The following is a 15,954-nucleotide window of genomic DNA, read 5'->3' as shown; positions in this document are numbered from 1 at the left end:
AGAGGGTATTGATTTTGAGGAAACTTTTGCCCATGTTGCTCGATTGGAAGCTATTCGAATTTTTCTTGCATTTGCTGCTTCCAAGGGTTTTAAGGTTTTCCAAATGGATGTGAAATCTACCTTCTTGAATGGTTTTATTGAAGAAGAGGTTTATGTGAAGCAACCCCCTGGTTTCGAAAATCCCAAGTTTCCAAACCGTGTTTATAAACTTCAGAAAGCTCTTTACGGTTTGAAACAGGCACCTAGAGCTTGGTATGATAGATTGAAAACCTTTTTGCTGGCTCAGGGCTTTAAAATGGGATGTGTTGATAAAACTTTGTTCCTCATGCGATCTGGCACTGATTTTCTTTTAGTTCAGATATACGTGGATGATATTATCTTTGGTGGCTCTTCCCACGCTCTTGTCTCCAAGTTTTCTGAGCAGATGTCCAGGGAGTTCGAGATGAGCATGATGGGTGAGTTGCAGTTCTTCCTCGGGCTGCAGATCAAGCAAACTCCTCAGGGCACTTTTGTCCATCAAGCCAAGTACACTAGAGACTTGTTGCGGAAGTTCGACATGAGTGACTTGTCTCCTCAGCCAACTCCGATCAGCACATCTACGGCGCTTGATGAGGACTTGGACGGTGAGGCGGTGGACCAGAAGGAGTACAGGAGCATGATCGGCTCTCTCCTGTACCTGACGGCGATGCGACCGGACATCCAGTTCGGCGTCTGCCTCTGCGCGCGGTATCAGGCTTCGCCGCGCACCTCCCACAGGCAGGTGGTGAAACGCATCTTCAGGTATCTGAAATTCACCCCTGAATTTGGTCTTTGGTTTTCTGCGGATTCTTCTCTGGTCTTGGTGGGTTTTTCTGATGCCGATTTCGGTGGGTGTCGGTTGGATCGCAAGTCGACATCCGGCACTTGTCAATTTCTCGGTACATCTTTGGTGTCTTGGTCCTCTCGCAACCAGGCTAGCGTAGCGCTTTCTTCCACAGAAGCTGAGTATGTTGCCACTGCTAGCTGCTGCTCCTAGATACTTTGGATGAAACAAACCTTGCAGGATTATGGCTTGAGTTTCGGTAGGGTTCCTATCTTTGTAGACAACATGTCAGCCATTAGCATTGCAAAGAACCCTGTCCTACACTCCAGAACCAAGCACATAGACATCCGATTCCATTTCCTGCGAGACAACCATGAGAGAGGACACATAGACCTGATCCATGTCCCTTCAGAGAGGCAAACCGCAGATATCCTCACCAAACCGCTAGAGCAGGACACCTTTGCTCGCTTGCGAGGGGAGCTTGGGGTTTGTTACCCCTTTTGATTGCTGACTTTTCTTTGGTTAGCTTTGTAGATTTTATTTGCTTCTCTTTGTTTTCTAGGTTTGGTAGTTGCATTGTGCATATGCATTGTACATGTTTGTATTTTGCATTGTCTCACTTGCACTAGCATTCTTGTATACATTGCTATGATCTTCTAGTGCCTGCTAGTATGAGTTGATAAACTTGATCATGTATAGCTTGCTCCACTGTGTATATGACATCATCTGAGTTAAGCTATTTTGATTTGAAAATCTGAAAACATGATCACCCTGTCTTGGCTACTAGCATGTTAGGGCGTGTTGATATGCTTTGCTATCTTATTCATGCTAGTGTGACCTTTCGTTCAGCAATTCATATTTGAAATGATCTAAATCTGATAAAATTGCTTGAACTGTTCTGGAAATGGATGGAAAAGATCTAGGAGGGATTGCTTGTCGCACTAATCGAGCTTTCGGGACGGCTCACTTTGCACTTGTGAGAACCCGGGCAAGGCTGTGCATGACTGAAAAGAGTGCTTTAAGCTTCTGATTGTCTTTTGGCATAGGCTTGGCCTCGTTGCTAAGTAAAGCATGACAAGGTTTCAACCCCTGGCACTTAGAATTGCTTGATATAAAAATTGATTGAAAAGTGAATGTTGGCAACTTGTTTTGGCTGATTTGGCTCACCTGTATGAGTATGAGTAGCACTGCTTTTCATTCCCTACTTGTTAGTGCTAGATCATGGGTGATGCTTTTATTTCTCATAAACTGAACTTGCCTAGCTCTAGACTGATATGATATACCCTGTTGAGCTAGATGCAGGTCTTGTTTATGTATGCACACGTGCTTGTGACTAGATGTTGCTCATATCCTTGTATCCCTGAATGCTTTCACTTACACCTCCTGCATTGCATTCATTGCATAGCAACTGTTCAGGGGGAGTTTCAGCTTCAGGGGGGAGCTTTAGGTCTTTTTAGACTTGATGTGTGCATGTGCCAACAAGGGGGAGAATTTTGAGAGAAGTGATCGAACAAGGGGGAGACTTGTTTGATTTTTGAAAAACTTGTTGTGCACAGGTCTTCGAGAGTGCATCATTTTGGGAGAGTTGCACTTTTGACAGGGAAAAACTTTGCTTGGGGAGTTTCTGCTTTGTTCTTGGCTCCTGGTTTTCCTCGTTTTCCCTCTGCTTCTTGCATGACTGCGTCGAGCGTTACCTCTGTCTTTGAGGAGTCATGTTTTGGCTTTTGATCGATTGCGTCAAGCCTTTGCCCTTGTCTTAGGGGATCGATTTTGCTTGAGTGAGTGACTGTTCCTGCCTTTCTGAGCCTTTTGTCACTTACTTGTGCTTCTTTGTTCTTTTCTGGTTTCACTTCTCTTGGTTCGTTTGGGGTGTGTTGACAATGCACTCATCAAGGGGGAGATTGAGGAACGAGAGTACTCTATCCTGCCTGTGATGAGTGAATTGTCAACCGTGCGGTGTGATCGTGCGCTTGGTCTTTGGATTGCAGGTACACGGGTGTCAAGTGTCGACGGGGAGCTGCCGTGGAGGTGTTGTGGCCGATGGACCGTGCAGTGGACGGCGGTGAAGGGCAGCCGGGACCGGAGCTCGGACCGGGCGGCAGCTTTGGCGTCCACTCCTGGATCGAGGGCGCAAGCGGCGACGGAAGGCGGGTTTCTTGGTTTGCGCCACAAAACCAAGGAGGCGGACGGCGGTTGAAGACGCCAAGTCGTGGAGGCACGGGTGTCGGTCTCGGGACTGACGGAGGCGACGGGCGTCGACGGCGTCTAGGGCCTCGCTGCGGGCGAGGAGGTGACGGGCGTCGGGCGGCGTCTAGGGCCATCAGAAGGCCGAGGCGGGAACGGCGTCTAGGGCCACGGCGTGGAGGCAGGAATCTTCCCGCGCGTGAGGTTTTGGCGGTTTTCTCAAAACCGGCCACTTACCCGGGTTTCGCGGACCCTCCAAAACTGCGGACTGGATCTTCATCAAGACGGCGGCATCGTGGAGAAGACTTCGTTCCGAAGAAAGAACCTCGGCCGTCAGATGAGATCGTGTACAGGGGGTGCTGCAGGCCAACCGGTCTGACCGGTCCAGCGTACCGGTCTGACCGGTCCCGCGGGTATAAATACCCCTTCACTTGTGTTAGGTCAAGTGCGGCTTTTGTAATTGTGTCCGTGAATTGTCTCTACTCCTAGGCCGCCGCCTCTGTGTTCCTCTCCCCTGTTCATCTCTTTAGGGTAGATTTGAATGTTGTTTGTGTGAGAATTCTTGTGGATTTGATTGGGAAAGGAGGCTCTAACCTCCTCGTGCCCTCTGGGCGGTTTGAATCAATCCATCTCCTCGTTTTGTGCCTTGTTTGATGAAATTTCGATTTCGTTTTTGCTGCACTTGATTGCGAGGAGTCCACAAGTTCTTTGCCGTGATTCCCATGCCTCTATTTTGTTCTTGAACCCTCTGGAATCACTAGCTCGTTCAAATTCGATTTCTTGGAGACTAGAGAAAACCCCACCCCCTTTGATCTCATCCCGAAATTCTCGTGCTATGGATATCTTTAGTGTGAGATTTCTTGGGGATACACTCTTGGGGTAGGAACGAAGCTATCCTCCAAGTTTCATCCAATTTGGACGCGTTTTGCTATCAATTCACGGTTTGGAACAAAATTTTCGGGGTTTTCTGGACGCCACCGGTCAGACCGGTTGTCGAGACCGGTCAGACCGGTCTGCCTGTTTTTGAACTGCTTGACCGGTCAGACCGGTCTTCTATACCGGTCAGACCGGTCTGTGCCTGAGTAGACTCGATTTGAGTTGGTTCTCTCGCTTTTGCTTCCACGTTTTGATCTGAGTTTTCGGAGTTGAGATAGCTTGTCCATAGCTATTCTCACTGTTATCAGTTTGAGGATTTGCGGTGATTTTGGGACATAGGCCGACGATTCGAATTTCGAAGAAATTTTGATCGGCTCCCATTCACCCCCTCTAGTCGCCGGCTTCGGTCCTTCACTTCGCCCCAATCAGGAGGCCCAGCGTTGGGCGCGGCTATCGCGCGTCCTCCTCTGGCCAGAGCCGAGCCTCGGGCAGGAGAGCCTAGCGAGCGTTAGGAGCACATCGCGAGCCAATCTGGGTGCATCGTAGGATTCCTGCTGGACGGCGGATATCGCGTGACGGCAGGGTGAAGTCAGCGACCCTGACTTCAGAGGATCTGGTTCCTCGTCGCCGCCCCAATCGCCGACGAGTAGCATGCCGCGGTGGACCCGGTCGATGAACTCGGCCGCCCGGCGGTCGATGTCGTCGTCATCGTCGCCACCGCCGCTGTTTTCAGGCGGCGGGGCCCTCGTCCACGCCACGCCGTGGCGTTGCTGGCTCCGCTGCCACGGCACTCCCTGCTCATATCTCTCCGTCGTCTCCGCAGCCGTGAAGTCAAGTAAGCCCAGCACGGCGGCGCGCTTCCTGCCCGATGACCTCCCCATGCACGGCCGGAACGCTCCGCAGCTTGCGCAACACACGCTGATCTGACGACGACAAAAGGGCAGTTAAACTCTTGCTTGTGCACGGCATTACTGATAGACGTTTGCATTTATAGTGGCTGCCTGAGATCGACTTGCATTGCTGATGGTCGTCTAGTTCGGCAGCGACGAGAGTCGACAGGTATCGATGCTAGTGGTAGGCAGCAGGCCAAACGAATCCATGACCATCCATCCGTCGCTGAAACCGTGTGGCACGTACGCCCGCGTACTCCACAAACTGGCCCCGCTAGCTCGTACAGATTAGTAGATAGATTTATGCATGCATGGGCCGTACTTCAGTTTGGTGCTGCTAAGCTTCCTATCGAGCTGGTATGAGCATCGACTAATAATCAACTGATTTAATTAGTCGTCCTACCCTGGCAACAACATATGCATATGGGAGATTGGGAGACCAACTAAGAGCATCTCCAGCCGGACACCTGAAATGAAGTCCCTAGTTTTATATTTAGGAGCCCACTTTTTTTAAGGGCTCTCCAGGCCACTGAACAAATCAGAGCCCCCACCGATGCATCTGCTCCTTCCAACCTCCTCCAGGTCCATGTCCCCGGCCCCGCAACCCCCGGGCTTCGCCGGGGGCTCGTCGACGACGGCCGCGGCCTTCCTGGCGACTGTGCGGCGGAAGTACCCGGTGGCGACGGTGTCCACGACGAGCGTGGCGATCGCGGCGAGCATGGCGACCATCCCGGCGAACGGGAACCTCCTCCAGGGCCCGGTCGCCGCGAGGCACGGCGAGCCCAGCGCGTCGAAGGCCGCGGGCAGGATGTGTCGAGGATGACGCCGCCCGCGAAGGCCTTGACGGCGCGGAACAGGCCCGTGCCCGGCCGCAGCGCGGGTACCCGGCGGCCCAGCGCGGGAACCGCGGCCCCGGCGGCGCCCCCCCCCCCCCCCCCCCCCCCCCCGCGAGGATGCAGAAGATGGCCACCACCTTCAGCGGAGAAGCGGAAGCTGCCGGTGCCCCACGAGTTCTTGGTGGACGTCGCACGTGGCACGCTCATCGTCACGAGTTCTTGGACGCGTCGGCCGGAGTCGTCACCAAATGTCGGAGGCCAGCACGTCCGCACCTGCCGCCGCCAGCGGCCCCGTCCCGCACCCGGCGTCGCACACCGTCGCGCCGCCCCCGGCCTCGGCCTGCGCGCGCCACCTGCGCTCGGGGTCGGAGAGTGCCGCCGCCGCCGCCAGCGCCGCGGCCGCGGCCGCAACCGCGGGCAGGGAGAGCGGCGGGAGGTCCGCGCCCGTGGGCACCGCCTCCGTCTTGGCCTGGTGAGGCTCTCCACCTTATCCGGCTCGCCGGCGGCTCGGTCGCCGCGCTCGCCGTCCGCCGCGCCGGCCGCGCCGCTGCGCTCGCCGGGCCGCCGCCACCGAGCCGTCTCCGCTGTCGCCCGCCACCGAGTCGCCTCCACCGACCACGCGCCGCCGCTGCACGCCGCCACGGCCGCCGCGCGCGCCCGCCCCTGCTCGCCGGCAACAGCTCCGCCACGGGCGCGCGGGCGGGACGGCTCCGGCCTCTCGTTTTCGGCCACCCTGACGTAGCGGCTGAGCGCGCCGCACGCCGCCGGGAATCGGGTGGCTGGTGGCTGCCGGCGTGGCCACGGATGGGGTGGGGGAGGGGGATAGGAGGATCTCATTCCCAGGCGTTTGAGAGTGTAATTTCAGAGGGCCTCCAAAATGCGAGCCTATTTAGGGTCTCTACTGGAGTTTGTTTTTTTCTCGAACTCTAAAAATATAGAGTAGAAATATAGAGTAGGGGCTCAAGTGAGAAGTGGGCCGGAGATGCTCTAACTTGCCATGATTATTCTCCTGATGGAGAGGGGAAGTGGGAGGACAATCTAACTCTTGTTGTGTGCCAAATGATACAGAGGCAACTATACAACCGCACATTTATAAAAATGGATAGATACGATTATTCCAGGAACAGCCTAATGCCCAGATTATAGTAGTATGGCCCGTTTAGATTTTTACCCGTAAAACCCCATAAATGCAAAAAAAAATGTCACATCAAATGTTTTGACACATGCATGGAGTACTAAATGAAGTTTATTTACAAAACTTTTTGCATGGATGAGCTGTAAATCGCGAGACGAATCTAATGAGACTATTTAATCCATAATTTACAACAGTGATGCTACAGTAACCAACCGCTAATTATGGATTAATTATAGATTAATTAGCATCATTAGATTCGTCTTGCGATTTATAACCCATCTATGTAAAAAATTTTATAAATAGACTTTATTTAGTACTTCAAATTAACAAAATTCTGTTAAAAAAATTTTGCGTTCGATCTAAACACGTCCATGTATATAAACTCCGTTATCATCATATCATGGGGAACCCACAGCCTGACCTAACTGGAGCACAAAGCTCCTTTAATTTGCTGGTAATGATTACTTCTCGCCATTGATTGCTTAACATTCGACAATGATAAAGCTCCACGTGCATACCTTCTTTCTGAAAAAAAAAAAAGGATATATGTGTGCGCGCGCGCGACATGTACAGTGATGTAGCACATGGGATGATGGGATCGACCCATTATTAGACGGTGCCACATGTGGTGGTCACAAACTTTACCTTATCAACATCGTGCTCCCCCCCCCCCCCCCAAAAAAATATAGGACAGCATACCCTTATTAGTTATGAGCATCTTTGTGATAGCTAGAGTCGACTGGTAAATCTTGAGATGGGTGAAATCACCCAAAAAAAAACATCTCGTAGACCACAAGTACATCGACGCCGGTTGCAACTGAAATAATAATGTTGTTTATTATTAGATTAAACTTAAGAAACCAGTTTTGGGGAGTATATTTTTTTGTTATTTCTATTGGAGATGCTCTAAGTACATGCATTATGGCCCTTTGCAATCGAGAAGACGGAATAAAGTAAAGCAAGAGTAAAGGAGGGAGCAAAAAGAGGAAGCCGTGTGCTGTGTGCAGGATGATGGGCCACAGTGGCGTTGCTAACCTACAAAGGGCACGAGACGAGATGATGAGAGGGTGTAGCAAATAGGCCCAATGTTCTCTGTGTTTTTTTAGAAAGGCCCAATGTTCTCTTTAGCGCCTTTCGTCGCCACTCCATTCAAACCGAGCCCAATGCATGCCCAAATACGATGCGCACATACAGCCCAAGCCCACTGACATCGACACCGGCGGCGGAGAGCAAGCAGCGCGCGTACGTCCTCTTCAGCTTTGGCTGGCGCTTTATTACCCACCCGGCCACCGCTCGCCGCACGCACGCTCGAGTTTGAGTTGAGCGTTGCTACTTGCAAGACACACCCTTTGCACTTTGCAGGGACAGGCGCTTGTTGGCAGCGAGGACACGATGGCCGGCGGCGACCTTGCCAGCAAGCCTCCTCCGCCGACGCCCCCAGCGGGCGCGGACGAGGAGGGCGCCGTGGCGGACAAGGCCCTCCACGCGCTGGGCTTCGAGTTCACCCACATCAGCGCGCGCGAGGTCGCGGGGCGGCTCCCCGTCACCGGCACCTGCTGCCAGCCGTTCGGGGTGCTGAACGGCGGCGTGTCGTCGCTGGTGGCGGAGTCCCTGGCGAGCGTGGGCGCGTGCATGGCGTCCGGGGGCCGGAGGTGGCCGGCGTGCAGCTGTCCGTCAACCACCTCCGCCCCGCCCGCCTCGGCGACCTCGTCCAGGCGCGGGCCAGCCCCGTCCAGCTCGGCCGCAGCATCCAGGTAGTCGACCTCGCCCCCCCCCCCCCCCTGTTCATACAAATTCAAACTCCATGGCTTCAAACTAGCTCCTGGCCAGTACGTGTATAGGATAAATTTGAAGCAATTCGTTTGGGATTCCCGTGAAACTCTTGCATGCGCATTCGTAGAGCCTGCTTGCTGCGATCGATCGCCATGGCTGCGTGCTTCACCGAATTAACAACAATATAGGACGAATTAGACGGCTTGTTTTAATTAGAAACGACGACGACGGCCGGGAGTTCCGGGTCAGCGGCGGACACCTGAGCTGAACGTAACGTGGGCGATCACGCACTTCGCTTGACCGTTGGTTCAGCTGGCAACTGCTCAAGCTCTAGGTTGACCCGGCCCTATTTAAGAGCAACTCCAGTAGAGTGATTAAATTTGAGTGACTAAAACTCATTTTAGTCACTTATTTTTTAAGTTTAGTCATCTAAAATGTAGTCTCTACTCCAGCAGCACCGACTAAATAGACTAAAAAATAGTGGGTCCTACTTTTGGTAGTCTAAGTAGAGGGTGACCAAATTGAGGGGGTGGAAGAGGAAATTTAGTCACCCCATCATTTTAGTCACCCAAGTAGAGGCCCTGCTGGAGATGGAAATTTAAGCAAAATGACTAAAATATATGTTTAGTCACCTAAATAATTAAGGACCCTGCTGGAGCTGCTGCTTTTCATATGCATGGTTCTCTGACGATTGTGACGTAAGTTAACACCTTCACAGGCAGCCATGGACAGAGACCTCAGACCATGCATAGCATAATTGATATCTTGACTCTTGATCATATACAATACTCAAGGCAGTTTTTTTTTAATTAGTGGACTGGGCCGGATGGATTGCTGAAACTTTTATTTCTCTCTTCAAGGAAGTAGAGTATATATTACTGATTTCTCTTCAAGAAGCACTTTAATTATCTGCGAGCGGGCGGCAGGCGCAACCGCGCTGACTGCTGGCAGCTGAAACGTTTCGTGGTCCGTCCTGGCATGCAGGTCTGGGAGGTCCAGGTATGACGGGCAGATCCTTCCACGGGAGAACGCAAGGACCTGGTGTGGACAGCAAGAGTTACCATGCATGTTAGCAGCCAACCCGTCGAGACCTGAGGAGATGACCAGCCATGAGGCCAGCATCAAGAAGTACGCCAAGCTCTAGTCTATGATGCAAAGGAATGTCTCATTTCCAGTTCCAGCATCCCACACCATTCTACGGGAAGTTTAGGGTTTTATTCAAATGTGCTGTTTCTTGTGACTGGCACCGTGCAGTGGTTGTGTTGTTGCTAAACAGAAAGGCTATACTGTGTACTCTGCACCTCTTGTATTTTTTTATATTTTTGTGGTGAATAAAATAAAATAACGGAATGAAGAGAGGTGATGGGTGGCCCAAAATTCTGCTTAGTTATTTCTTTGGAGAAGGTCCAAAATTCTGCTGGGCCACAACACTGTACTACCGCGTTACAAAATCGGCCCATACGGGTGTTGGGTGCCTGGGGGCCCAGAACCATCAAAAGCCCGTGACGCGACGACGGCTTTCGTTGGTTGGGCTGGGTCTTAAATTTATCTTCTCCAACGTTTCGTGCCATTCTCTGCCGAGCGCCAGCATCACTATTCTAGTTCGCACTAGGACCAAGAGCGATGGGCGGCGGCGGCGCGACCGGTCCTCCTTCGCCGCCGGCACCGGGCGAGGCCGCCAAGCCGTTCCAGGTGGACCGGGCGCTTGAGGCGCTGGGCTTCGAGTTCACCCGGGTCACCGCGGGGGAGGTCGCCGGCCGTCTCCCCGTCACCGAGACCTGCTGCCAGGTACGCACGCCCCGCCGGCGACCGATTGATATTTCCTTTTGTTTCCCCCACCGTGACGAGTTGAGCCGACCGGGTGGGATGCGCGCGCGCGTAGCCCTTCGACTGGCTCAACGGCGGCGTGTCGGCGCTCATGGCGGAGGTCACGGCGAGCATCGGCTGCTACGTCGCCTCGGGCTACCGGAGGCTGGCCGGCGTGCAGCTCTCCATCAACCACGTCGGCCCCGCGCGGCTCGGCGACCTCGTCCAGGCCACGGCCACACCCATCCAGCTCGGCCGCAAAATCCAGGTACCACCAGTAGTCATTGCTCCCTGCTCGCTCAATCTCTTGTTAGAATTTTTCAGGTAGAGATTCAGGTTACGAATTCGAGTTCGACAGCCTCACTTTTGATATTCCTGCCAAATTTTTTTGCGCCACAAACAATTACATACATCCTCCGGCGGAAAATTCGATCGGCCGTAGTTTAGCGAAAGATCAAATCGTTTGAGGCAACATTTTGAGCGTGCAGATGGAGCCATAGCTATTAGCTTCAGTTGCCAGGCAGCCAGGCAGGATTCACATTTTCTTGGCGACTAGTGGCCAACGGGGACCAGGCTTTTTCCGGGTCAGTTGGGGCTGGACTGGAGTGTTTGGAACTGTTGACCTCGTCTGCACAAGTTACCTTTTTCTGCACGACCACCGTCATCTCTTACGTGCAGCATCGTCCAAGGGGCAAGCCAGCAAGGCGCCGTATGGGGATGTGGCTCCTAGAATCACAAAATGCAAAAAAAAATTTGTAAATCGCTTGCATAATGTACTAAATATAGTCAAAAAATAAATCGCATTACACAAATAGATTGTAAATCGCGAGACAAATCTAATGAGCCTAATTAGGTTGTGATTAGACACTAAACTGCTATAGTAATGCTACAGTAAACATACTCTAGTGATGGATTAATTAGGCTCATTAGATTCGTTTCGTAGTTTACAGACGAGATCTGTAATTAATTTTGTGATTAGTATACATTTAATACTTCAAATATTAAAAATCCTTTTTTAAAAATCCAAAATGCAAAGTGATCTAAACAAGACATGGCAGAAATTGCAATAGATCATAATAAGCAGACACAACATGCGTATCTGATGGTCGTCACTTTTGTGGGAACCACGTGTATAGATTTTAGCTTTCTCACCATGTTTTATGAGTGCGGTACTACCAACAACCAATGTTTGTATAGGTTGCCAGTTGTTGGACAACTATTTTTCTGTCACTTTTCAAGTATGGATATCTGTTATTTGTGCAACTTCTGGCTTAGTAAACTTTTACTGAAACTTTCTGCGTTCTTAAAGGTTTGGGAAGTCCAGATATGGCGAATAGATCCTTCCACCTCAGAGCGCAAAGATCTGGTCTCAACAGCAAGGGTTACCTTATTAGCCAACCTAGCGACATCTCAAGTGATGAAGAAATATGAAGAAGGCCTCAAGAATTTCTCATCTAAATTGTAAAGGCATGCTGGTTACATATTCACACATAAGCATGGAACAGAAAGTTTCAGTAAAAGTTTCAGGTTCAGGGCACAATTTGCTACTTGTATGGCAGCATATTTGCCAAACAGAAGCTACTGGGTACTGCAACAGCCAACAGGCTTTTTTTTTGGAAGGAACAGCCAACAGTTTCTTGAAGCAACAGCCAACAGGCTTATGATGTTCATGTTTATGGTACTGTGAGAAGCATGTATCATTTGATCAAGAATTTTAGGAGAATAATAAGCTCAGGACTGCCATCTCACTTGGAGAATAGTTCATGTATCCCCATATTTTGGCCATCCAGTCCGAGAACTTGTCTTAGGACTAGCCTCGTTCCCAAATCTACTTATTGTGATCCTCTTCCTGCATTGGCAAAAGGAGAAACAATGTAAACACCATTCTGCAGCTAAATTTTGGAGAGCTTATGAAATGAATTACCTAAGGTTGTTTAGTTGGCTAGTTAAATCATTGATCTCCAAGAAGGACAGCTTTAGTGAAGATAGAGTTCCAGGTGCCTCTTCTGCCACAACTTTTGCCAACCTATTTGCTGCCGTTTTCAATTTATGCAGCGTCTGTTAAGAAAAAAAAAGAATTTGTTTGACACAAGTGTTCATTGTTGTTTATAAAAAGAATAGTAATCATTATTTAGACGAGTCACTCACTCTGCATGCTGTAAACGATAGGATGGTCAGTGACAGAAAGGAGCTCATCACCTGAAAATTAGGACCAACAAAGTAAATTGCAGAGTGTGCAAGAACTAAGGTGAAATTTGATTGTAGATAATTTCTATGGAACGGCAACATCTACAATCGGATTCAAGCTCTGTCCGTGCAGCTGCGGCAGCTGCAATTGATTTCGACCAAGCACTAACATGCATTTTACTATTCTCTTATCACTTGAATGATGATTTCTCTTTCTTTTACGGTTACTAATGACCATCTGCGACAAGAACAAAGCACCCAGAATCCTACTTCTTGGTTTCCCCAGCACCACCAGGACGAAGACAAATCCGAAGGCAGCAGGCACAAGGAGAGGCGTAATACCGCAGCGAGAACGACGAGGAGCAGGGCGAGCCCCGTCTCCGCGTCCCTCCGGACGGCGCCAACGGCGGGGAGCGGGGGAGGAGGAGGATGCGACTGCGCAGCCACGAGGCGCGGCTGCGGCTGCGGACGGTAGGGCGCACCGGCGCGACGCGCTAGGATGGCAGAGGACCTCGAAGCGCAGGCTGGGTTGGGGACGAGACGGCGGCGGTGAGGGCGCCACGGCGGCAGCTGCTGCGCCGCCGACGAAGATAAGAGAGCCGGTGGGGAGGTCATGGGTTGGTTGGGTGAGGCCGAGCCGGGTGGGCTTAGTTACGGAAGCCACTACTACTATGTTCTTGAATGGGCTGTTGGATTACGTGGTCTGGGGCTAGGTGGTCCAGTTCCAGCTCCAAAACTTACTGACTGGGGAATGAAATGCATGCGAATTTAAACCAAATCCACAACGGTGCAGGCAGTAGGCCAACCAATCAATTTCCCTGCACATCCTACCAGCTTGCAAACGAGCAACCAATCACCATGGTGGCGCATGCGTTGAGCCTGGCTCCGTTGAACTTGGCTCCTGGGTGCGAGACAGGCTCCGCTCATACGAGAACCAATCAGGCCCTAAAGCTCGCAGTGTAACCAATCAGACGCGCCGGCTGCTCGTCCATGCTGCAAGGATCCAGACAACCAAACAGAGGAGCATTTGCATGGCATCAGCTTGGCCAGCGCGAGCCAGGGTGCGGGGCAAAGCTGGGACGGTGCAAGAAACCAATCGCACCCATACTCTTCAGCCTAGTATAGTCGCCATCACCCCTAATTCAGTAGCTGTGTCTGCGCGCTTGCGCTTGCTTGCATTGCCAGGTACTTATAAGTTCAGAATGAACTTTCCTTTGTGTAGCTTAGGGCCTGTTTGGAGACTAGTACTAATGCATAAAAATGCTAAACTAGCATTAGCACCTCCAAACAGAAGTGCTAATGAGAGTGCTAAAGTTTAGCAAACTTCAAAAATATGGGCAAAACATTAGATGGGGAGAAGAAGCTAATAGGTTCCATTAGCATGTGATTAGCACATGGCTCCAAAGAGGATAGTGCTAAAGTTTAGCTGGCACTTGAAATTAGCTCCTCCTAGGGCATAGCAGCTTAATTATTAGTAACGGACGGGCCGTGTAGCAGAGGAGTGGACCAATGCAGCAAGAAGCAGGCCAAACGCCAAACTTAGTAAAGAGCAAAGTAAGGTCCAAGGCGGCCCATTTTCAGGTGTGCTTGGATGAAAGGATGAGTGATGACCCCTCCAAACCACTTGCACTCCAGCTCCCTGCGCCTCTTCCAAATCCATCGGTATCTCTGAATTCCTGATCCATCGCCGCCATGCCGGGACAAACGCCATGTTTTTCCGCCGCCGTCGCCGTCGCCGTCGCGAGCAGTCAGTCAGTCACGGCGGCGTCGCGTTCCCAGCTTGCATTGGAGTGCAGAACTGATTCTGCCAGTAGTACGGGATGGAGGGTGACGGCGACGACTGCGCTGGACCGAACTACTGGAAATATCTATCTCCGGCAGGGCAGTTCTGGATGTACACGGACGCACGACGGCGGCGACGAGCACGAAGCCTGGATCGTCGCCGTCGTCGTCGACCTGCTGATCGATCTATCCGCGCATGACTCTGCATGGAGGATCGGACCTGGTACACGCCGGGGTCATCATATATACATGTGTCAAGGTCGGCCAGCCAGCATGTTCTTTCTCTATCTTCTTCGTCGGGAGAATATTAGTAGTTATTCATCGATTCCCCGTCAGCGATCTAGTCGGCATTTGCCAGTTGGTATACGGCCAAAATACAGAGCAGACTTTGTTAACGAGATAACAGGTTTTTCCACGGGAGAAAATTAGCTAGGGGATCGTGCGTATACAGTTCTGCGTTGAAGCTAGTACTATCTCATTTCAAGTCGCCTTCAATTCTCGTCAGCTTAAGCCTTGTTTAGTTCGAATGCAAAAAAAAATTGCGATGAAATCTTACTAATTTGAAGTACTAAATAAAATCTATTTATAAAACTTTTTGCACAGATGGGTTGTAAATCGCGAGACGAATCTAATGATGCTAATTAATCCATGATTAATCAATATTTAGCGGATGGTTACTGTAGCATCAGTGTTGCAAATCATGGATTAAGTAGGCTCATTAGATTCGTCTCGCGATTTACAGCACATTCATACAAAAAGTTTTATAAATAGATTTCATTTAGTACTCCATGCATATATCAAAGCATTCGATGTGATGTTTTTTTTGTATTTACGGGGTTTATGGAGTGGGAACTAAACAGGACCTGAGCTTCTTCGCTGAACTAACTTGTGCGTACACATAGGTTTAAATAGGTATATGCATGCATGTCCTAGATAGTCGAGCCTTGCTTGTTTTAGCTAGAAATTCTGATATGCATGGATTGTTTGAGCTTATTGTGGCCTCTTACTCCTCTCTCACTTAAGTGCGAGCAATCGCATAATGGGTAAGCTTACTAACTGTCTGCCAACATGATTTTCTAATTTCTATTCATATTCATTTTTTTTTTTGCATCTGTCGCACCTTCATGCGTCTAGCTAAGTTTGAGTTATGCCTGCATCCCACGGGTCATAACTTCAAGAATTTAGTTTTTTCTTTTTTGGCGTTTGAATTTAGTCATCATAACTACCGAGCACGGGCGCGTCTATTCCTCGCATGTGCGAGGAATTGACGGCACATCGCATCTGTGCTCCTCCGTCGCCCTTCATCGCCGCCACGCTAACCGAGCTCGCCGTCGCGCCGTCCAGCCGCCGCCGCGCCGCCTTCTTCTCGCCCCCGCCACCGGCACCACCCACCGGGGGTCCGGCCCCGGCCGGCCGGCGGCGCTCCCGCGCCGCCGCGCCCTCCGCCGGCCGAACCGCCTCCGCCGCTGGGCCGCCACCGCCGCCGAGCCCTCCTCTAGGTCCGGTGAGCCCCCCACCCCCAGCAACCCGGATCCATAAGCTCCGCCGCCTCCCGCCACCACCCCGGCCGCTGGCGACCTCACCGGCGGCCGCTCCGCCCACCTACCACCCATTCCCGCCCCCCTCCCCCTCCCCCCTTGCTCGCTGGGGCAGCGCCCCCTCCCCTGTCGCGAGGAAGAAGAT

The 15,954-nt window shown here is 51.4% G+C and overlaps 2 protein-coding genes and 1 pseudogene across 4 annotated transcripts; 2 read left to right on the top strand and 1 right to left on the bottom strand.

Annotated features, from left to right (window-relative positions):
* Positions 1-8,062: 8,062 nt before the first annotated feature.
* On the top strand, positions 8,063-9,846 carry LOC120668104 (annotated as a pseudogene).
* Positions 9,847-10,070: 224 nt separating this feature from the next.
* LOC120664197 (1,4-dihydroxy-2-naphthoyl-CoA thioesterase 1-like) lies at positions 10,071-12,247 on the top strand. The gene is made up of 3 exons (XM_039943267.1): positions 10,071-10,284; positions 10,379-10,570; positions 11,612-12,247. The coding sequence occupies exons 1-3, from the start codon at positions 10,120-10,122 to the stop codon at positions 11,765-11,767; spliced, it is 513 nt and encodes a 170-aa protein (XP_039799201.1). The 5' UTR covers positions 10,071-10,119; the 3' UTR covers positions 11,768-12,247.
* LOC120664195 lies at positions 10,640-13,169 on the bottom strand. Of its 3 annotated transcripts, none has more exons than XM_039943264.1 (5): positions 12,760-13,169; positions 12,451-12,501; positions 12,227-12,360; positions 12,052-12,151; positions 10,640-11,028 (listed from the first exon to the last, which is right to left on the bottom strand). In XM_039943264.1, exons 1-4 carry the CDS (start codon positions 13,102-13,104, stop codon positions 12,064-12,066), a joined length of 618 nt encoding a protein of 205 aa, XP_039799198.1. In that variant the 5' UTR covers positions 13,105-13,169; the 3' UTR covers positions 10,640-11,028; positions 12,052-12,063. The 3 variants fall into 3 exon arrangements, with proteins under 3 accessions (XP_039799198.1, XP_039799200.1, XP_039799199.1); XM_039943266.1 differs by having other exon boundaries at positions 12,832-13,160; XM_039943265.1 differs by lacking the exon at positions 10,640-11,028 and having other exon boundaries at positions 11,758-12,151; positions 12,832-13,158.
* Between the last annotated feature and the right edge of the window lie 2,785 nt (positions 13,170-15,954).

This window comes from Panicum virgatum, chromosome 3N (assembly GCF_016808335.1).
Source record: "Panicum virgatum strain AP13 chromosome 3N, P.virgatum_v5, whole genome shotgun sequence".
Lineage (NCBI taxonomy): Eukaryota > Viridiplantae > Streptophyta > Magnoliopsida > Poales > Poaceae > Panicum > Panicum virgatum.
The sequence above is the reverse complement of the archived record's forward strand: the minus strand, read 5'-3'. Positions and strand labels throughout refer to the sequence as shown.